Genomic DNA, 22353 nt, shown 5'->3' on the forward strand with positions numbered 1-22353 from the left:
ACTTTTCATGTAAATGTTAATAACTGTTTCATGTTCATGGAGAAGGAGAAGTAACATATTAATAGTTTGTCACACACGTTTACTCCCAGAAAAAAAGTTTGTGAAATTAAAGTCATTTAGAAAGCAGCAGTTCTTCAGTAGGTAGGGTGCACATACATAGATTTAAGAAAGATTAATTGTATGATGATCCACCACCTTGAGCCAAAAAGACAAACTCCAGTGCTCTGCTGGTTGCTTTTGGAAACATCTGACAAATGAACCAAGCAAAGCAAAAACTCAGTTTTGGTTGGATTTTAATTGGAAATAATTGTACAATCGTTTGAACAAAATGATTGCTGTACTAAGGCACATCATACATGGTATAAATGTCTTTACATACTTAATATTCTTTAAGAACTACGCCATATAAATAAATTAACTTTCACTCTGAGTGCAAAAGAGAGAGAAAAAAAACTGCCAAGTCCACTGGGTGGCGGCAAAGCAGCTCTCCTGAAAATACATTCTTCATAGCTTCAGTGAGTTCACCACCACTTTGTAAATAAATATTAAATAAGTTAAATATTTAAAAAGGCTAGAAAAAATATAGACATCGCCACGGTTGGCAGCTTCTCAGCTTAGTGTCCTCTCTACATTCATTCCTTGGTCGCAGCTACATCTTTCTTCTTAGTCCATGGTCAGTTTGCTTATGCCCTGAAGAAAGAAAAACACAATTGATTAATTGTACTTGTTGCATACACTCATTTCATCACATTTATGATAATGTTGTGCTAGGATAAGCTCAACAAAAACAGAATATTTTAGTATTTATCATGTGTTTATGAAATATAATAATAGAAAAGAAAAAAAAATCTCTTACCCGTTGAATAAGAGCCTCCAGCCGCTTGAAAAATTCCTGGGCATTTACTTTGGGATGTAAGTCGCAGGCTTGGCATGTGGTCTGAAAGAAAACAGGATAAAATAGTGTTATGCCATGTACTGTGAGCTTTTTGACTGAAAATAGCAACAAACGATCATTTGGAAAACACTTGGACAAAATTTCCTCTTACCAAATTATTTCCTGAATTACAGAAGTCCAGACCTTGCACCTGAAATGGGTCAAAGAAAACACGTTTTTAGAAACACCATACACTTCAACCTTAAGACATTGTTGTTGAGGAACACTTTTTGAGATGGATTTACATCCCCAGCAGTTTACTCACAGTGTATTGGCTCCTAAGGCTCTTGTGAAGTTTCTTCTGTTTTTTGTCTGTCATGTCGAAATGCACCTGCAGGTTCGCCCGAAAGCACTCCAGAGCTGACACACAGCAGCAGTCCTGTTATGACACAAGAAGGAAAAAGAGAACTATTTGTGAATAAAACGTGTACAGTATATCTAAACAACACAAAACACTACACGATGTTGTTCTTGTTGTTCGACAGAAAACTGGAAACTTTTTTTTTTATTTCAACCATAAATCCAGTTCACAAACAGCCTGCCACATTTGTTTGTTTTTGGATTTTTTGGAGTTAATAATTATTTATATCATTAATTATAGGAAAAACAATCAAAAAAGATTTCCAAGAAAGACGTTTTTGGTTTCATCGCATCATCATCATCATCGCAGTAAACTTTCCAAGCAGATACATGCACAAAACTTTTACCTAAACTGAAACTCAAACAAGTTTCCACTATTTTAAAGTCAAGTTTCTGTTCCCAAAATGCTTTGTGTGTCTTTGAATTATAATGAAGATTTTGATTTGTTTAGACATATTTTTTCCAAGTTGGTTTCTGTTTAGTTACTTGCACTGCAACGTGTGACTCCCCCGAAAAAACCAGGGTCAAATCTTTCATCTCCTTGAGGAAACAGGTTCATGTTTCTGCTAAATGAAAAGGCAACAGGAACAATAGGAACGAATGACTTTACCTTTTGATCTGTGTATTTTGAAGTTCCCTATGAGTGGGAATTTTTTTTCTTTTTTTTATTGTCAGTCACAAATTGTTTCTCACTCGTGTTATGATTTTCCTTCTTGATATCAAGCTTTTGTTTTTTTTATAAAATAGTGACTACACACCCACACAGGAATCATTGTCATTAAGATAAACAGTAACCTGACAGTTTTTACAACAAGAGATTGAGTCATACTTTTTCTAGCATGCAAGAAAACATGTAGCGGTTGTGAGGAAGTGTCATGGTTTTGTCTGCTCTCTGCTTGATTACTCATCACATTTCACCTGAGTGCAACGGAAGCTATGAGAAAATACACTGAGCAAACTCTTGAGTTGACTCACAGAGGACTGTGAGCCTGACAAGAAAAAAGGCTGCTCTGAATTTACAAGTAATGCAGTTGACCTTCATAGGCATTCACTTTAAGTAAGTGCATATAATCACATTATCACAAATTAATTGCATATCATTGCAAAATAAAGTGTTTGTTTTCGACAAGGACTGATTATGCTAAACTCCAAGTTCAGTTTGGCACTAAAGCTAAAAGTGAAATCTAATTGATTACAGGTTTTTCTAGATTTATAGAAATTCTCTTACAACTAAACGTGGTGTATGGTGTATAGTTCTATGGTGGTGGTTTGCTCTTGGTAATCCTATTTAAATTGTATGTTTTTTTATATATTTCTTGAAACTGTCAAATACTTCAGCAATACTTGGTTACTTTTATATTCCCTGTTTGCTGCATCACATGCAAAGAGTACTTTACTATTTTCAAATAAATGCTCATCGTTTCAATTATAAACTGTCAGATTTAATTAAGTTTAACTTTGCCAACTTTACACTGCTTATGAAAGTCCAACTTGCCTGCACTGTGCATTATACTGGAATCACAAGATGAAATATAAAATATATCAAAATATATTTAATTTTTTGATTGATTTTAGATGAGCTATGATCTATTTATTATTTTTTAGAAGTGCAGTTAAGCGTAATTGTCACCCGTTGATGCGCCCCCTGATTACATATGCCCTTTGTGATTTCACACATCATTTGATGTACTCCTACAGTAGCCGACACATGACAATCAGTAAATACAACAAGTACAACAATGACTAAGCAACCACAAATATTAAATGTGAAGGTGACCATACTGTCACCATTATTTTGAATGCAAATCAGATTTGCTTACCTCAATATTCTCTGGTGGACTGTTCAGCATCATATCTTTGTGCTGCATGAGACAAAGCAAGAATGTTGCGTTTAGTGATAAATACTATGGCCGCACTCTGGAAAGGTTGTGAAAAAGTCAATATAAATGAACCTACCTCGTGGGTTTCTTTCATTTCAATCAACTGATTCAGAGTCTCCTTTAGTTTTCTCCTCTGGTCGTCTTTGTTAAGCGCTTTTGGTGTTGTGTTGGCCATGGTGTAGCAGCAGACTGCAAAAAGGCAAAGAATAACCAGCTTCATATTCTCAGTGTGAGCAGCAGGCACCAGGTCACCAGAAGTTGCTATTCGAAGGTTTTACTGGAAATGTAGATGGTTGTGTTGCTTACCTTTTTATATGTATCCCTGAGGACACAGGAAAACCACTTCGAGAGAGTTGGAAAGCTGCAGAAACTGGTGTGTGAGTAATGACTTTTTCTTTTCCACTGGCAATCACCACTACGTGATACGAGAGTGTCGTCAAGCGTGCGTGGGGCCCGTAGTGTGTGTGAATGTAAACTTGTTGAGTGCAGCCGACAGGAAACTACAGGGAGACGGCACTTCCCATTTTCACTTTGAATCATGGAGCCACAGCTATACCATGTCATAGGTAGCCTATGTAGGTGTGGTATTGACAACCTGAATGTATTCACCGCAGGACGGCCGCCTACACAAACACTACATGGCTGCACTACATGGCAACAACAGGAAACATTATTTAGTATTTAGTAACAGTATTAATGCTGAATGAAAAGAAGAAGTGAGAAAATGGTTTTCTCGGTGTAGGGCCTATCCACGATAGGCCGATGCCGTCTAAATGATCACTTTGTCAAGTTTCATTCGAGCACAATTGGGAAATGCCGTGGAACTGTGGTCACATGAAAGTCATGAAGGGCACTTCTGTGGATAATAAATGGGGCTGCTGATACTGCAATCTTATTAGATATGCATTGAAATACCATGCAATGTCATTTGACTTGGAACACATGCCCGAAGCCTAATTCAGAGTTTCGACGCTGCAGTTATGTGACATGTTACAGTATTTTACTAAGGAAATTGTCCAGTTCAAACTAGTTGGCACAATAGTTGTCATTTAGCTGAGTTTATACTTCATATCCTCATACTCTTTACATTTCTTAATACTCATGTCACATTTTTAAAATTAAAGTTACAAAGTGCTCTAGAAATAAAACTTGCATTTAAAATACCAAGGACTTCAGATATCGTCAGATACAGACTAGAAGAAATAACCAGATGTCAACACCCAATACCCTCAACTAAGAATAAGGTGGGTCTGCCTGACCCATCACCCAGCAGGGATCTCCTCAGCCATGAAGCCCAGACCCCAATAAAATAATATAAAATGTATTTTAAAAAGACAATTTAAAGCTCTTATAAGCAGTAAAATCTTAAAATCAATGCTAAAACTCACACAAGACATCAGTAAAGGCTGCAAGGATTGGGGTCATGTAGATGCTCTAGTCTAGATGTAGCATACAGTATATAATTAGTAAGAGGGTTTCAAATTGGGGGACACCATAAAATAGTACCACACAAGAGGGTTAAACCCGTCCATAATTGCATGTTTAAAGAGGAACTCTGTTACATTTTTACATTAATTAAACAGTTTTGGAATTGTGAGGTTTAAATTAATAACTTGTAACTTGTTCCAGGGAGAATGAAGGCTCTCTGCCTTCCACCTATAGCGTCTCTTGGCCGAAAAAACAATCTTGCAAGATCAGTGCCTCGGACTGGGTGTCCCAGCTCTGGTCTCTGCAGCACCGCGTCACAAATGGCCCCGCAACCCCTAATCTCTTGTTTATGACAGATACGACTACACAAATATAATAATATATATGTTATCTACTGCTCTATGGATTGCTTTCTCGCCAACCTCGTTGAAAACAAATGCACATGACTGGGATGAGGGTTAGCGAAACAGCAGAAAATCGACCACAATTGCATACCGTAGTTCCCTTTTTAAAGTTGGAGGGGTGACCAGTAGAGACTCTCGGACATTCCTCCTCCACAACTCAAATCATAATTGTAATTCTTTACAGTTTTCCAATTAGAGTTAGTATTTAGTATTTTGCAAATCACAAGTCAAAGCATCGGCCTTCAATGCTCATTAAGCATAACATCTTTGCATGAAATGTGTTTCTGATGCACAACCCTGCCATATATCCACATTAGGAGAAATGTATTTAAATTGCATTACTCTTACTATGTATGTAAACTACAGCACAGTACACAGTTTCCAGCAGAGCAGCACATCAGAGGCTTTCATGACCTGAGATTACATCACCAGTGTTTAATCACTAACAGAGAATTACAAAATGGAAATTGATGAGGAAATGGTCATCTGCTCCGGTGTGCATTAAGCATTACACACTGGAAATTCAGGAGGCATCGTAATTGTTAGTCAATGTGTCCACCGGGCTGCGTCTGTCTATCATGGTGGAGTTCTCTCCACGCACAATCTTTACATCAGTTTTCTGCAACCAGAGAGGAGGAAGTGAGAGTGAAAGAGAAAACCCCTCTCGTCTGTTCTCTCTCTCTGTCAGCGTAAGGGAAAAAGTGGGTGGGGGCTCCGACTGGTCTGAGAGGTGCATCACCCTGAGACTCTCCTCTCTTATCAGGAGTCCCTTTTTTTGTTGGCGTAATGCACACATGGAAGGGAAAATGTGTCCTCAGGTAGATCTACAAATTCAGAAGAATTTTCCTCCAGTAGCTGCCTATAAGGAACCCCCTGTAACCCACCTGTGATGTGGGTGTGGGTGTGTGTGTGTGTCAGCAGAAAAGTCTTACTAAGCAGCTTTGTCATAATGAGCACATGTCTCAAAGTGAAAATTCATGCAGTGAGAAACATGACATTCTCCAACCACATGAAGCCACAGAAGATGCATAACGACAAACACAGCAACTTGGCACTGACACAGTGCAGGAGAAGATAAAGGTAAAATAGGTTTAAGGTGATAAAAAAAAAGAGGTGAACATTTATTTCTGCTTAATTTTTATTTATGTCCATCACAATCACAGATTTATTCTATTTTATTAAGTGTTTTTGTGCTGCTTTTTGATGAGGCCACTGTAAGGGATTTATAAATGGAAACAAATGCATTTTTAATGGTTGAATTTTAACTTACAAATGCATTAAACAATTTTGAGTTTTAAAAGAAAAATAGAGGCAAAATGTATCTGACCCACCTTCATTAGCTTTTTTATTTTAGCCATTTGTCAGTCATTAGTAATGATTTGTAAGAGGCAGTGGAATCAGTTTATAATCGTGACCACAATCTGATCAACTCTGTCCTCCAACAGTCACTGAAAAAAAGAAAAGAAAGAAAGTTCTTTGGTGGAGAAATGCAGTCGTCACAAACGTCTCATCTTGAGCTTTTTTCCACTAAATTCTGCAGCACTGACTTATTTTCGGCGGTGACTAAAACTCTCGGTCAGGGCTGACAGCGTGTCACTCGGTGAATAGCTGTTTGTGGTCAGCCGAAGTGTTAAACGCAGAATGTCAGAGGTGTCGCTGGAAGTGAAGCTGCTCACAGGAGAAAGTTGACACATGGAGGTCAGCTGCAAGTTGAACAAAAGAAATGGTTGGAATTGTTTCTTTTTAGTTTGGGAGGCATTTCCACTTCCAGTTGTGTGCAAATAGTTATTTCTTTTTTTTCTGTTAAATGTGCAGAAGCAGTGCATTAGAAAATAGTGAAGGAGGGAATAGAAATCTTCAGCTTGAGCCTGTTTGGAGTGCATCAGAAAAGTTCTGACAAATCCAGAGTTTGAGTGGCTCGGTTTCTTAAAAGGAACCATTGCCATGTCAAATATACAGTATATTCTATATTCAACACTTAGTTGTCATTTTATTGGCTACAGCATTTGCTAAAACTATTGCGGTCTAATACAACAGTCTTGTGATGAAGCATGAAGTTTATAATGTTCTGTTTTTGTTGAGACGGTGTTAAAGAGTTGCTTTTTGCATGTATCGCATTACTAAAAGATGTATTTCTGCCATTTTGATTGATTTTGAAGGGGGTGGACAAAATCATAGTGACATTGGTTGACTCGACATAATGCAGTGCAGTTTAACAATAATACCACAAACTGCAGGTGTCAAAATGGTGCCAAAGTGGTCACACGTCAACAAATAATTGACACAGTTCAACACAAAATGAACATTACAACCTTCAAGAAAAACTTTCTCTAGCACTGGTGTATTGTGTTCCCAATAAAATGTCATTGAATGAATGAATGAATGAAAGTTTATTTGAACACAGAATAAAAGAACAGAATTAAAACAAACAAACAAACGGCAATAAATACAAGACACAACAACACAAAATGAAACAACAAGACTTAACACTTATTTATGTTCAAAAGGAGTGGGAAGAAGCCAAAGCTTATTAAATCCCACCCCTTCTCCCTATGTTAATTGAATCATTAAATTATGAAGTAAAGCAAAATGTGCAGTGAGATTGCGGCGTTTAAATGCAAGGAGGGGAAAAAAGGTAAAAGAAAAGAAGGTTTTATATACATTTAAAGTTAGGAACACATCAGATCATGATGCTGATTATAAATAACAGAGGGGCTATGAGGATTTTTAAAAAAGGACATTATTGGTGTGAGTTATCTGATACTCTAATGCTTTAATTTCTTTATGACTTTTATATTTTCAACACCACAGAATGATAAAGGAGCAATATATTTTCTCTCTGAGGACAGTGCTACGTTATATTTAATGTGAGCGTTGTTTGGTTTTCCACTCTTACTGTATCTCAGTATTACGTAACCTCCACTATCGGCACACGTCTCGGCCACAGTTGTTGCTCATCCATATCATAATTTTGTTTTTGTTTTGACTAGATCTTGTCACTTGGTCACACTGTAATGATGTCATTCTTGTTTTGTTTTTTCATTTTCTTGTTTACTGTTTCTTCCCACAGCTTTAAACCCCCATAAACACACACACACACACACACACGGCTATATGCAGGGTTGCTGTGAAGTTTTTATTTATGCTGTTGTGGGTGGGTGACTGAAGAGAAATATCAGCCTCCTTTCTTTTATCTATGTTTGTGGAAGCTTTAGCGAAAGTCAGAAACACATGGTCAAAATCTCACCATCAAACACCATCAGTTAAGTGTCAGTATTTAAAACTATGAGGCCAGTTTAATTCATCTTATTGATGTAGTTCCCTTCACTCCCACTTGCTGTAGTGTGATTTCCTACACTGCGGTCTCCCCTTAGTGAACTGTTCGCATTTCCGGGTTGCGTGGCGAGTGGGCGCACGGAAGTGTTTGCATGCAACAAATCCACAAACTGAAATATTGCAGATTTTAGCTCATTTTCAAAACCGATTTTACTGCATTTGAGTAAATATGCAATTCATTGGTATTTTACAACCATTTTTAGAGTCGACAACCTTAAGTGAAGGTTATTTTCAGTGGCTGAGAAAAGTGAGTGTGCATGATATTACCGTAAGTTTACAGGAAGAGTACAGAGATGCGTGTGGGTGGGGGATCGCCTGTTTTGGTCCTCGTCGCCGACACCACAGCAGGGATGACACAGCTTGATTATGACGACAGATTTTTCACGGTCATTGTTACTGAATCCAAAATAGTTGAGTTAAGTTGATCATTCCCAAACTCAACTAAATAATATAAAGTTTGGCAAACTGCTAGTGTGCAGTAGAGTTGAGTTTAAAGCTGTTGTTTGGATGTGATTTTATATTTAGATGATGCTTTGATCTCAACAGGCCTGACTGTTAAGAGTTTTTCCAGCCATTTTGTTTTTCCTGAATATTCAACATGAATCGGAATCTGCACAGTCGACAATTAAAAAAAAAAGTGCTGAAGTGATCTTATCTCAACTTTCTGTCGGCCATCGATAAAACCTCTCTGAAAAAATAAGGCCTGTGTTTAGTTTCTAGTCTGAATGTGTGATCACACCCACAGTTTCTTTTTCTTTATCTAAACACGAGTGTAAAGGTTTTGCTTATTGCACGAGTTAATGAGGTTCACATACATGCACCAAAAAAAGAGACTTGAACTTGCAATCGTGACATTTTCTTAAAGTTTTTGAAATTCCAAAGATCTGTGAATTGATTGATCTTGCATTAGTGCCCTCCATTTTTTTCTTTTTTCTTTTTTTTGGGGGGTTCATCAGACAAAGTTTTAAAAAATCTATATTTGAATACAATCTGAAAACAAATTTGTAATAACTGTTAATTATTCAGTTAACAATGTAATGTACGGCTGTATGTAACATCAAGTGAAAGCAGACGTCGGCTAGATCTGTAGTTGCTGACTGATCTCAGTCCTGTTGAAACACACCGTACAGTAGTTTTCTCAGACTGAGTATTGACCATTTAAATTGTTGTCACCTCAAATTAACTGAGTTAAATAATAGAAATGCATTTCAATAATAATGATAATGTCACTGAAGCTAAACCTGAAAACTGAGCCAAAACAGCACACAGAGCTGTTTTGACTTATTTTGCAGAGACTTTGAGATGAGAGATGAGATTTCACATCCACATACTGTGAAATTCATAATCATTCTTTTTTATTAACAATGGGGAAGCTACTGAACAAGGAGCTCAGAGTGTCCTCCTGACATCATCCATTTTAATACAACGTGATGGATAAATCAGCCCACTATCAGTTACTGGAAAAGTTTTATATAAATGTTATCCCACCCCCCCAACCCCCGTCCTTTACACGTAATATCTGTAGTAATAAAACCAGAGAGGATGTTTATTACCTCAGGTGCAGAGGTGATGCATGACAATACTGTTGACCAAACTTTTTTTTTTTTGGTTTCCTTTCCATATTTATGCACACCTGATCCGGTTAAATCTTGAAAGGTGATTGGCCAAAGACTGGAAACAGATTTCCCCCCCAATTGAGCTGGTTGTCAACAAGTGAGACACATAAACTGTAAATGGCTCAGGTACATCCGCATCAAAGAAAAAACAAAACAAAAGAGAAAAAACACGAGGACTAGGATTAGAGAAGACATCAGATATGATCTTGTTCTGTCTGCGTCACTTACACTACAGAGTCGGGACGCCAAGTTTCCTATGCATTGTTTTCACAGATTGAATAAAACGAAGAGGCTAACAAAAGCATGCTAAGTGGTTTGTGGTTATCATGTGTCAAACAAAACAAGCAGTCAAATGTATCTGCAGGTACATTTAAATATAATACTGACCTCAGAAACACTGGCATCTACTGTATATCTTTTTTTTTTAAAAAGCTGCGTAAACATTTCAACAGCTGCTCCTGAATGTTTTTATAAATACTTCTTAACAAATAAGGCTGAAATTAAAAAGCAAACATACCACTGATGCAGCCACTCTCACTCCTGCTTCTTCTAGACACAATGACGGTTATTAGTTTGTCCTCAACGCGTCTTATTCATTAGGGGCTTGAGAAAATAGGCTGTCTACCAGTTGGTGACACATTCTTGACCTTTTAAGGGTTAATAATATAATCATGTTTTTACCAGCAGCGGCTACACTTGGTTGTTTTGGAAATTGATCGTTTTATGGGAAAAGAAAAAAGCGCAGCGGAGCAGTGGGAGTAGTGAACAGACGGTGTGATGTGAGTGCTCTTTAACCACAACAGTAGGGGAATAACACTCAGCTGAGGGGCTGTGAACATATTAAAGGCCACGAAAACAAAACAAAAAAAAAACACTCAACTTCCAATTGGAAAGTTTTGTTCTAAAACTCAGACATCCACAGTTTGAACAACACCTACTCTTCTAAAATGACTAGCAGTCATCTAAAACACCCTCTACTTAAGTCATCAGTTGTGTTAATGCTATTTTTTTGTGTAAATCTTTGAGGTAGCAACATCTGAAAATGGAGCACAACAACTGTGGGGGGATTTTCACACCTTTGAGCAACTGAAACCTATCGAAAACATATGTTTGCCGCATGTTGCGTCATGGGGGCAGCTGTAAAACACTAAAGGAGCTGGCACAGCTAGGCATAGTTTCAGATTAAGATATTCTCCCAGGCTATCAGGTGCCAGTTTCTAATCATATGTGTCCACTCAAAATGAATTTCAGTACATAATTTCAGCTCTCACCTGGTGTGCGGTGTCTACTTTGAACTCTGAGAAAGGTGGCTGGATTTGAGTCATAGGGAGGCGACATAAAATAAACTTCTGAAATACTGGCCTTTTGATTTGCCTCATCTACACCTTTATGTATCATTGTGCACATTATATCATCTGTTACAAAAAGAAAGAAATCCATAGGAATTTCCATATTCTGGCTCTTTAATTTGGTGCAAACTGAAAATGATAGTTAAAGCGGACATACAGACATAACTATAAATTTTAGGTTTAACAGAGTATTAATCTGAGAGTCCAATATAGTGAGATCTAAAAGTCTGAAGCCACTTTCATATTAATTTGAATGGGAATGTTTTCTAATTGCTGTGATTTTCTGCAATACTTTTAAATGTGGTTATACTTCTCTCTTTTATATACGATCAAGTGTTTCACTGTGGAATATTTTGCAAAAAATGGATCTCTCATCTTGGGACGAAACTTTTCATATTTTCCGTCAGATGTTCCTTCGCCGTCTATAACAGGTTATCACAACTTTCAGAATCAGTGGCAAGCATCCTCAAAATAATAGGCGGCCGTCTGACGGCTCGGAAAAACACGTCACTACAATATCCTGTTTATTTTAACAAGGTATGATGTTTTGGCCAAAACCAGACTTCCGCTGTATACTATTAATCAGCAGGAGCATTTTTCCTATAAGATGATCAGAGCATGTAGGTAAGACGGCTCGGTGCAGACAGTGACTTGGTTCAGTAATTAAAAAGATGAAGTGAGAGTGACTTTTACTGAGTTACTCATCTCAGGTTCACGCTTGTCATTTCTGTTTACAGTAGCTTAATTCTGGTTAGTCGCCATCCACTTAGTCATATAACTTTCACTGTCTGTTCAACATCTGTCCATTGTTGGCATGTTGTGCTTTTGCAAGATGCACTGCAGCACACACAGCGTACTGAAAATAACTTCACTTAGATTTTCAGCCCATATGAAAACATGTGCAGCCTTTCTGTTTCTGCAGATCTACCGCTCTGAGTTTGAATAGAAACAAAGTAAAAAAAAAACAAAAAAAACCTGAATCTACATCTGTTATTTGCAGAGCAAACCTAATGCACCTCTGCAATTTCACGCATGTTCTTTCAATTTAAATTCACAGTGTGAGGTTAATGTAGAAGAACAGACACATCAGCTATGATGAAATATATTTATTTGTCTTGCATTGTAGAAAGTTTTGTGCAAAGATACAACATGTATTTACAAACAAGTCCCCAAAAAGCTACTGTAGAAACGGTTCTGATAAAGTCAGACATGAGTCTTCAAAAAGTCCCAGGATAAAAACTGTAACACTGGAGCTCAGTAAAGATTGGTCTTCTTCATTATCCTCAGGAACTCCTGCTCATTGACTTCACCGTCTCCATCTCGGTCCGCTTCGTCAATCATTTCCTGAAAGGATTAGAAACACGGTGATGCTCAAATAGAAACAGCTCTACGTGAATCCAGGACTCAACTGTAGCATGTGCCAGATCAGAAAAACTCTCACTTAAGCCAACAACATCTGTCATAATTGCACAGGTTTCTGAGAAGTAGGCCACAATGTAATTGTATTAATATCAAATCTATGAACAGATCAGTGTTACAGGATGAGTAAAGAGAGAGGTGTGAATCAGTCTTATTTCAGATCATACTGCTACTATTAATTCTGGAAATTATTCACCTCAGCCACTGGACAGAAAAAAACGTTTGCCATCGATGGACAGAAGAGCCAGCATCATGAGATTCACAAGCTAATTGCTGCACTTTACTCATCAAATAACCACCAAAAACAAATGATACAGTGTATGTGACACGCTACATGTCTTTGAGCTCAATATTACCTGTAACTCTTCATCTGTGAGGTTCTCGCCCAGCTCCTTGGCAACTCTCTTGAGATTTTTAAATGAGATTTTTCCGGTGCAGTCATCGTCAAACAGCCGGAAAGCCTTCATTATTTCCTCTTTGGAGTCTTTTTCACCCTGATGACAATAAACCAAGACACATCCAACACATTAGTTTGATCAAATTTTCAAAAAAAGCTGCTTTCTTTCTTTTCATACTTTTGTTTTGTTGTTTCAATCAATCAATCAATCAATTTGTTTATTTCGGGCATGTCAATTTAAATCATCATCATCACACTTCATCATCAAATAATACAATACATGGCCGAAAGGGAAAAGCGGGAGAAGCAAAAGCTTATCTAGTCCCGCCCCCATTACCCACAGAATAAGAATATTTGTCATACATACATATCTTTTTGCTTTTTTTTCTTCTTTTCTTATTATTATATATATATATATATATATATACATACATACATACATATATATATATATACATACATACACACATACTACATTTTGATGTAACATTCTTTTACTTATGACATTTTGACATAACATGTTACGGTAGTAGATAGTATACAGATCATAACATAATTTTTTTTTTTTTTTTTTTTTACATTTAATGTAACATACTTTTACTTATGACATTTGACATGACATGTTGGCAGCAGGCAGTATACAGAGCTGAAGTTTAGCTCTAGACAGTACATACAGATTACGTGTGTGTTTGCACATGTGTCCATATTTGTCCGTCATGAGTGAACAACAGTCTCATCTTGTAGCTTGGCTTGTCACAAAGTCATAGAATGGTCCAATTGACAGAGAGCAAAGTCCAGTGTATTGATTATTTGATGGTGTGGTGTGGAGTAAGAGCCCTTTTTTTGCCATATTCTTTCAATCATCCATCTCCTCTGCAGCCTTTGCCGCGCTTAACTTGGCCATATCCTCCCGAGTTTTGGCCATGTCAGCTCGCAATATTGACACGAATTCACGAACTGCTGTGATGTCAGATCGTATCCCGACCACAGCACCTCGAGTAGTGGCGTTGTCCGCCCTCGCATTGCTCTGCTCGGAGGCGATCTTCCTCATTTTCTGATATTGCATGAAAATACCGCATCCCAGGGTGAACATCCCGATTGTCATGAACGTGAATATGTACACGTCCTCGACATCCTCCACATCCAGTGCGGCAAGGCAGAGGACTCTCCACTTTTCCCATCCATCCAAGATGTAGCCGGAGATGAAGGTTCCGTCCGGGCATCTGGGTTCTCCAGAGCCCGCACGCCTGGTTGAGAACACTCTGTCAATGGCATTCAGTGACCAGCTCAGCAAATCCATCGTGGACCAGTTGATTGAACTCAGCTTATCGATTGGCAGGGCTCAGTTGAGTTCTTCAGTACTCTGATCTCTCACAGTAATGTCACAGCATGCATTAGCACCCTAATTTATCTGTACTTTGTTGATAGACATTATAACAACATCCTGCACAAACAGTCAGGCTTAGACCTTTGACATACAATTTTCTCTGGTTAAACGTATTGTTTGGGTACAAAATGTTTTTTGTTATGCTCCCATGCCGTCTCAGCACAGTGTCTGTTGACTCGTGTCTCTGACCTTTATCAGCCCTCCTGTGTTATTCTGTATCGGTTAATGATTGAGTTGACATACTTTCTCTTGAAGACATTCAGTGTCTCTGAGTTTTTAACTTCATCTTCTAATGCATTCCACTGTTTGACACCTGTGATCGACAAGCAAAAGGATTTTAACGTAGTTCGAACCTTTCTTTGTCTGAGAATCTTGTTCCCTCTAAGATTGTGTCTCCCCTCTCTTTCTAGGAAAAGTATTTGCAGATTCATTGGGAGGCTTTTATTCGCGGCCTTGTACATCATTTGTATAGTACGGTAATTTATCAAGTCATATAGTTTGAGTATTCTTGAATCCATGAATAATTGATTTGTGTGTGCCCTATAGTTGGCATAATGCAAGATTCTCAGAGCTCTTTTTTGGAGTATTAACAAGGGATGAGTGGAGCCTTTATATGTGTGACCCCACACCTCTGCACAGTATTGCAAGTGTGGAGCGACTAGTGCCCAATACAGCAGGTGAAGTGCTTTTTGATTTATTATTTTTTGTGCTTTCCAGAGTATGGACACACTCCTGGCTATCTTACTTTTTAGGTGTCTTATGTGTGGTTTCCAACTTAACATGTCATCAATAATTACTCCCAGTACTTTGTTCTCACTGACCCTTTCAATATTCACTCCATTTACTTGGATGTTAATACTCTTATTACAACCTTTTTTCCCATATAGCATGTATTTAGTTTTCCCTAGATTTAGTGATAATTTGTTTATATTGAACCACACATGAAGCTTAGCCATTTCCTGGTTTACTGTTTCCACAAGTTGGCTCAAGTCACCCCCAGAACAGAAGATATTAGTATCATCTGCGAATAATATTAATTTCAGAATATTGGACACATTGCATATATCATTTATGTATAGTATGAATAGCTTCGGACCCAGAACTGACCCCTGTGGGACCCCACAGATTAAGTCCAGGCAAGTTGATGTGTTATCACCTATTTTCACATATTGGGATCTCTTGTGTAAGTAGCTCTTAACCCACTCCAGAACTATACCTCTAATGCCATATCTCTCCAGTTTAGCTATTAAAATATTGTGGTTAATGGTGTCAAATGCTTTTTTCAGGTCTATGAAGATACCTATTGAATGTAATTTCCGGTCAATGGCGTCAGTGATTATTTCCACAGACTCAGTTAGAGCTAAGGCAGTTGAGTGGTTCTTTCTGAATCCATATTGGCTGTCATATAGCAGTTTGTGTTTATTGATGAAGTTGTCTAGTCTACTGTTGAAAAGCTTCTCCAGGATTTTTGACAGTTGTGGCAGTATTGAGATTGGTCTATAGTTGGTAAACTCATGTGTGTCCCCATTCTTAAACAGTGGCACAACTTTTGCAACTTTCATTTTGGTGGGAAATGTCCCAGTTTGAAACGACAGATTGAAGATGTATGTTAGCGGTATGATGATACCTGGTAAAACTTTTTTAATTAGCCTCATGTCAAAGTCGTTAATATCGGTAGATGTTTTTCCTACACACTTGTTGTGTTTGCACAACGACATTGAAAAACACAATGTTGCTCTGTATGTCTTGTACATCTCAGAAATAAACAATGAAGATGAATGTGACTTTTGACTTTGTCTTTATTAAACAAATGTTCATTAGTTATCAAATGAATAAACAACCAAATATTCAACACGGAGTTTAATTAAAGGGATAGTTCACCCAAAATTCAAATTTCACTCATTTTCTACTCACCCTCGGATCGACTAAGGGTTGGGAGAACTTTCAGAGTCATTCATGCCTTTTTGAAGTTATGGGGGGCTCCGCGCAGCACTGCATGTCCATATGACGGTCGCAAAGGGGGCTCACTTTTCTTCGTCCAAAAAGACACACCAAAAAACATCCAAATACCTCCATACTGCCCGTCTGTAATGTCCCTCTTGTATTGAAGCCCCGACATGAGAAATTGCTCCGATGTTCTATATTTTAAGCTTGTTTGTAGCAAAAGCTCAGTTCACTGCTCTGCCGGTGTCTGTGCAAATCTTGCGCGATTTGAGACTGAGACACTGGGAGCTTCCGCTACAAACAAGCTTAAAATATAGAATTTTTTTCTGAACAATTTCTCGTGTCGGGGCTTCAATACAAGAGGGACATTACAGACGAGCACTATGGAGGTATTTGGATGTTTTTTGGTGTGTCTTTTTGGACGAAGAAAAGTGAGCCCCGTTTGCGACCGTCATATGGACGTGCAGTGCTGTGCGGACCCCCCCGTAACTTCAAAAAGGCACAGATGACTCTGAAACTTCTCCCAGCCCTTAGTCGACATGAGGGTGAGTAGAAAATGAGTGAAATTTGAATTTTGGGTGAACTATCCCTTTAAGTAGTAGTTAGGAACTGAAAATGTTAAGTACCATTTTTGCAACACATTTGCATTAAGTTTTGGTCTGAAGAAAATGTTTCACATTTATGTATTTTGTTGTGGATTACTCATTTCCAGATCAAAGTACATTCAATCCACAACTACAGTCAAAATGCATTTCCTATTACTTTTTAACACCAGAGTATACGGCAATTTGCATGACCAGTAAATGTCAGATTGAGGAAATTAGTTACTGAGAAACTTTCCTCTCAGTAGCAACATGCAACCCAACATTAATTATTAAAATATGCATATGCAACTTGTGAATTGTTTAATGTTATCTTTTCAGTCGCTGCAAATCATGATGATGACCGATTATGTATCTTTTGAGGTGTTTCCAAAACATAGTATACAGTGGCATGCAAAAATGTGGGCTCCCCCTGGTCAAGGTTTATGTTAATGTGAACAGTTAAGTGAGTGGAAGATTAAATGATCTCCAAAGGGCATAAAGTTAAACATGAAACGTTCTTTTGCAGTATTTTAAGCAATATGATTGTTTTATTTTGTTTTCTACAATTTTAAAGGGGAAACAAAGCAGCAGCCTGTAAAACAACGGGAAATCCAGGAGACTTGAGCTCTCAGATAACTTTTACCAAGGTATCAGACAAGCTACTCACTGTTTACAAGCTGTGATAGTTTCCAAAGGGGGTTGTGATGAGGTACTAACTATGCAGGGTGCACAAACCTTTGCTGTGGGCCTTTTTTTTTTCTTTTTTACTTTTCTGTCATTTCGAAAATGTAAAAGGTGAAAATAAAATATATATTGTTTAAAATGTAAAGGGATTGTGTCATCTGTAACTACTTCATGCCTTTTAGAGATAATTTCATCTTCCACTGGCTTAACTGTTCACATTAACAGACATTTTTGACCAGGGGTGCCCAAACTTTTGCATGCCACTGTACACTTCATCATATTGCTCACACTCACCATTTTCACTGTCATCATACTGAGAAAGTCACTGAAGTCGATTGTTCCCGAGCCCTCTTTATCGATGTCTGCGATCATCTTCTTAATGTCGTCCTTCTTTGGCTCAAACCCAAGAGCTCTCATGGCAACCTGTGGCACAACAACAAATGCACAATATGTCATCTGACCCTGACGTTTATTTGTTCACCTGCACAACATTTTATAACAATACAACTGCAATAACCCCTGGCGTTGTGTTATTTCCCTTTCTAATATTATCGCAGCACATTACTGATGGTATCTCCGCACTTACGATGTGCAACAAATAAAGTTTAAATTTGATTGCACGAATTGATGCACGGTGGATGAAACCAGTAGCTCACCTTTAGCTCCTTCACGTCTATTGTTCCTGTGCCATCCGTGTCAAACAGATCAAAAGCCTCCTTAATTTCCTGCTTTTGCTCCTCGGTCAGTTCGACTTTGAGCGCTGTCTTTTTCCTCTGTGTGGCCGAGGGAGCTGATTTTCGGAAACTGGAAGCCTGAAAATAATCAAGAGAGACATGCAGGGTAAGTTATCAGTCAACTGTTCGTATCGTGCTAGCTAACCTTAGCCTCCACGCTGCTTCACTGGACCGAACAAAAACACGTTTTTAAGCTCAAACTAGTTAATCGCGGCAAATACCATCAGTTAATTCAGCGTTCCGTTCATACTTAACATTTATGTAAAGATATACCATTTAAAACAGATGATTGAGCCTGGCAAACTTCAATGTTGTTGTTTTTTGTAGCCGGATGTCAACAAAAACAGGCAGCAACGGCTGGATAGAGTCTTTTCCGTTGATTGACGTGGGAGCTGTCCAATAGAAACCCCCAACGGCTCTGTGACGTAGCCTTATTAGCCAATCGTAAACTAGAGTGGGCGGGCCTTAACGGTGTCCACCAATGCGGGAGTAAAGTTTCCTTGTCTCCCAGCAACCGGGAAACTCGATGGCGCAGGCGCAGTGTTAAACCGTTGGAGCTGAGGCAGGAGACCACATAGCATTCAATACAACTGTCATACAATCACAAAACAAGGTAATGTTGTATGTTTATGGATATAGAAAGTGTTCGAGTACAGGTACATCTTTTGGAAACACACGTGCTTCTTTATTTCACTTTAGTCTTGTTATACACAGGCTGCATTTAGAGCTAAAGTAAATACTTGAAGACATTAGCTTGTTAGCTTGCTCTGTATAGAGTCTGTATTGTTTTGTTTTTGTGCAGGCACCGTGTGACTTCACTAACCATCGCTTACAGTTGTGTGCAAAAACCTTTTGACTTTGTGAAATGTAGTAAATACAAGTCCTGCAGCAAACAGACATTTAAAGTCTTTCTTCAAGCGTTTATGCTCTGTTTATGTGAACAACATATTCATTTGTCCAAAATGTTGGGCAGTGGGCACCCTACTTAGTCAGTGGATGTCAAGCACCCAGATGGACATCAGATTTATGGTTGAGTAGCAGCCAGAGAGCAGGACACATTGCACAGTTAGATTGAGTCAGAAAAATACAGAAAAAAAGCTTGTGAAATATAATGAAGTAGAGAGTTAAACTAACAGAGCTGTTATCTCAAGGAGTTTCCTTGACATAACTATGACCTGGACAAATAAGAATATTCACAGGCTTATCACAGAGCTGTTATTAGTTGTGTTTAGTCTTTTCAGTTGTTTGATAAATAAAAAATCCCTGCCAAAAAAATGCTTCTGAAATGAGAGGATTCACTGCCTCTTGGTCATATGAAGCAAAGTAAATTAATTTGGTTTTTGCAGTGTTGATCAATTAAAAGATGATGTCATCTTGGACATGGCAAGGAAAATTTTCATGATGATTTTATATTTCATAGGCAAATGATTGATTCAAAAATGTTGTGCCTAACTGTTGCCACAAACCATGTTCATTTTGTTGTCTTACTAATTTATACTCAATTGAAGGTGAACAATTTAAAACTTTTGTCATCCTTTTACAGTTCCAGTCTCCAGTAATGCTGGGAAGTACGGTCATAAACCATCAACAACATATTGGACTGCAGAAGCTCTCAGCGTTGGCAGGAATCACACATTCCTATTTGGGCCCCAATAAAAAGTACAAGTTTATCCAGGATGACACAAGTGGGGAGTCGGCTCTCGTGTGCTCGTGTTTACGTGTCTTTGAGAACCTGGAGCTGACCTGTGCTGTGGGTCAGCTCGTTTATGAGACCCTTCAAGCCCACCACAAGGTCTATAACACGGGCTCAGGATGCCTGCTGTTTCTTGCAGGAGCGTGGAGCCGCGCTGCTCTGGAGTGCCTTCACAGAGGAATTTCAGTGCCACACATCATCTCTGCTATGTCTGAAGGGATTGATATATGCATGGATGTTTTCAGAAAATGCAACATCTCAACCGAGGGTCTTGGTGTGGCAAAGTCGGAGAGTGGCAGTGCGACATCTCTTGGTCTTCAGCTGTCAAAGAAATCCGACATGGAAGCTTCGCAGGCATCGAGCCACCTGCAAGGGAAACCAAGTATCGGTGACCAGAAGACTCTGAACAGCAGTCGACAAAGAAAAATAAAGCTCAGCAGACATTTTTGTGAGGCCACGTCTAAAAATACCGCCACAGTACCACAGTGTCATCAGCCCAAGCTCCCTAACATGGCACACATTGCTGAGGGGTTGAGGCACGGTTGTTTCAATGCCATGAATTTAGCGGTGCAAGCAAGCCAGGTGCAATCAGAAAATAATCAACAGGATTTCAGCTGTTCTACATTTGACATAACTAAAATGGTGACTTGTCTTCTACCCGGTTTACCGGAGGAGCATGCGTGTGTTTTACCAGGCTGCTTTGTTCTCTTATCTGCTGAACAGGCTTCTGTTGCACATCGCTTAAAAGAACGGCACTTGAATGTCGCTCTTATTCGTGGAGATTTATCAGAGACCTTTCGTCATCTTGGCTTTAGTCAACCGAAAGGAATGAAGCACGTCAGTGACCAGTCGGCTTTGTCAAACTCAAGTAAAGAAGAAGAGTGGATGGTGAAGGTTGTGACACTTCTGCTGAATCTGGGCGTGAACCTGATACTAGTCAGTGGCCTTGCAAGTGAGAAAATGATTCAGTGCTGTTGCCGACATGAGATACTTGTGGTGGAAAAAGTGAAGACTTCCGTTTTGAAGGCATTCGCTAACGCAGCAGGAGGTGTTCCAGTGACTTATGCCATGCAATTGAAAAAGCAATGTGTTGGCACCGGGGTGAAGGTTGTGATATGGAAGGAGCTCAGCAGTCCTGGTAGGAAGTTTACAACAGCTGTGAATATTTCCACGGGTGCCAACAGCGGATTGGTCACAGTGATCCTCACAAGCTGTGTACATGGCAAGCTTCAGGCCCTGGAGGATCAGTTTTGGGCCTGTGCTCATCGCGTACACCACGCACTGAGAGACAAAGCCCTCCTGCCTGGTGCTGGAGTGACAGAAATGCTTTGTATTCATCACCTCCAAAAACGAGCAGGGCACCATGTGAAGCACTGCGCTGCGAGTACTGGTGACTCTAAGCAGCAATCCAGAGCAGAGGCAGCAGCTAACCCTTACAAGAGTGTCGTGTTGCAACTGTGGGCAGATGGTTTAATCGATTACATATCCACTGTAATGGCTAACACTGGAAGGTTCACAAAAGTTAAAGCTAGAACTGCGGTGAGCCAACAACTGCAGGACTGTAATGGACGTGTAGGCATTTCTGCAAACTTCTCACCACTGTTCTTGGAGGGTGAAACAGAGGACAGTGCATTTTCCGAATCTGACACAGCACCAGCAATGAAAATCTTTGACAATCTGAGTGTGAAGCAGGAAGCATGGAGAAGAGCTTTAGACCTGGTTTTCCTGGTCCTACAGACTGACGCCGAGGTCATCACAGGCATAGCCCAAAGAAGTGAGGGTGCAAAGGAAAATCTGATGCTGTTGTGATTGTCATGCAGCAGCTTAGGAATTTCTCAGAAGTACATGTAGACAACTTAATGTTTTTTGTTTTGTTTCATTTTTATTTTTTATTTTTTTTTTACCAAAATTGCATTAAGTCTGAATTTTTAAAATACTTGTACAAAATAAAGTCTTAAAAGAAACATTATTTTCTGACTATTTCTTCTTCAATGAATAGCTGAGACAAGTGAAGCAGCATTTTCCCTACCACTAGGGGGTGACAAAGGTATGTGACATTGTCTCATACAAGGTGATGTACTGTAGGTAAATAAAATGCATGGCTCAACTCTGATATTGCCAATAAAATATGTGTAGATTGCAGGGACCTACAACATGGCAAACTCAAAAAAAAGTTATTGAAAAATAAAAACTATGTTAGGGTG

General features: G+C 38.8%; 3 protein-coding genes across 4 annotated transcripts; 1 reads left to right on the forward strand and 2 right to left on the reverse strand.

Moving 5' to 3' along the window:
• Positions 1 to 234: 234 nt before the first annotated feature.
• Positions 235 to 3830, reverse strand: il21 (interleukin 21). Its single transcript, XM_085788693.1, has 6 exons — positions 3251 to 3830; positions 3115 to 3156; positions 1200 to 1313; positions 1047 to 1085; positions 857 to 937; positions 235 to 690 (listed from the first exon to the last, which is right to left on the reverse strand). The coding sequence occupies exons 1-6, from the start codon at positions 3392 to 3394 to the stop codon at positions 664 to 666; spliced, it is 447 nt and encodes a 148-aa protein (XP_085644819.1). The 5' UTR covers positions 3395 to 3830; the 3' UTR covers positions 235 to 663.
• An 8568-nt stretch (positions 3831 to 12398) lies between these two features.
• Positions 12399 to 18859, reverse strand: cetn4 (centrin 4). Its single transcript, XM_085789216.1, has 5 exons — positions 18730 to 18859; positions 18379 to 18534; positions 18017 to 18145; positions 13083 to 13220; positions 12399 to 12651 (listed from the first exon to the last, which is right to left on the reverse strand). The coding sequence occupies exons 1-5, from the start codon at positions 18730 to 18732 to the stop codon at positions 12562 to 12564; spliced, it is 516 nt and encodes a 171-aa protein (XP_085645342.1). The 5' UTR covers positions 18733 to 18859; the 3' UTR covers positions 12399 to 12561.
• bbs12 (Bardet-Biedl syndrome 12) lies at positions 18427 to 22098 on the forward strand. 2 transcript variants are annotated; one of them, XM_085789215.1, is made up of 2 exons: positions 18427 to 18562; positions 20000 to 22098. In XM_085789215.1, the coding sequence occupies exon 2, from the start codon at positions 20015 to 20017 to the stop codon at positions 21956 to 21958; it is 1944 nt and encodes a 647-aa protein (XP_085645341.1). In that variant the 5' UTR covers positions 18427 to 18562; positions 20000 to 20014; the 3' UTR covers positions 21959 to 22098. The 2 variants fall into 2 exon arrangements, with proteins under 2 accessions (XP_085645341.1, XP_085645340.1); XM_085789214.1 differs by lacking the exon at positions 18427 to 18562 and adding an exon at positions 18974 to 19069.
• Positions 22099 to 22353: the final 255 nt, after the last annotated feature.

The sequence above is a fragment of the Trachurus japonicus genome, chromosome 10 (assembly GCF_045865225.1).
Source record: "Trachurus japonicus isolate A0001 chromosome 10, Traja_1.0".
In the NCBI taxonomy this organism is placed as follows: Eukaryota; Metazoa; Chordata; class Actinopteri; order Carangiformes; family Carangidae; genus Trachurus; species Trachurus japonicus.

What these genes read in the sequence shown, in the direction of transcription:
- il21 (XM_085788693.1), bottom strand. Translation starts at nt 3,394, where the DNA reads ATGAAGCTGGTTATTCTTTGCCTTTTTGCAGTCTGCTGCTACACCATG. An exon ending in GTCCACCAGAGAATATTGAG is followed by an intron (nt 1,314 to 3,114) that starts GTAAGCAAATCT and finishes GTGTCATAACAG; the next exon opens with GACTGCTGCTGTGTGTCAGC. An exon ending in TGGAGGCTCTTATTCAACGG is followed by an intron (nt 691 to 856) that starts GTAAGAGATTTT and finishes TTCTTTCTTCAG; the next exon opens with GGCATAAGCAAACTGACCAT.
- cetn4 (XM_085789216.1), bottom strand. An exon ending in TAGACGTGAAGGAGCTAAAG is followed by an intron (nt 18,146 to 18,378) that starts GTGAGCTACTGG and finishes GTTGTGCCACAG; the next exon opens with GTTGCCATGAGAGCTCTTGG. An exon ending in GTATGATGACAGTGAAAATG is followed by an intron (nt 13,221 to 18,016) that starts GTGAGTGTGAGC and finishes TATTGTCATCAG; the next exon opens with GGTGAAAAAGACTCCAAAGA.
- bbs12 (XM_085789215.1), top strand. Translation starts at nt 20,015, where the DNA reads ATGCTGGGAAGTACGGTCATAAACCATCAACAACATATTGGACTGCAG.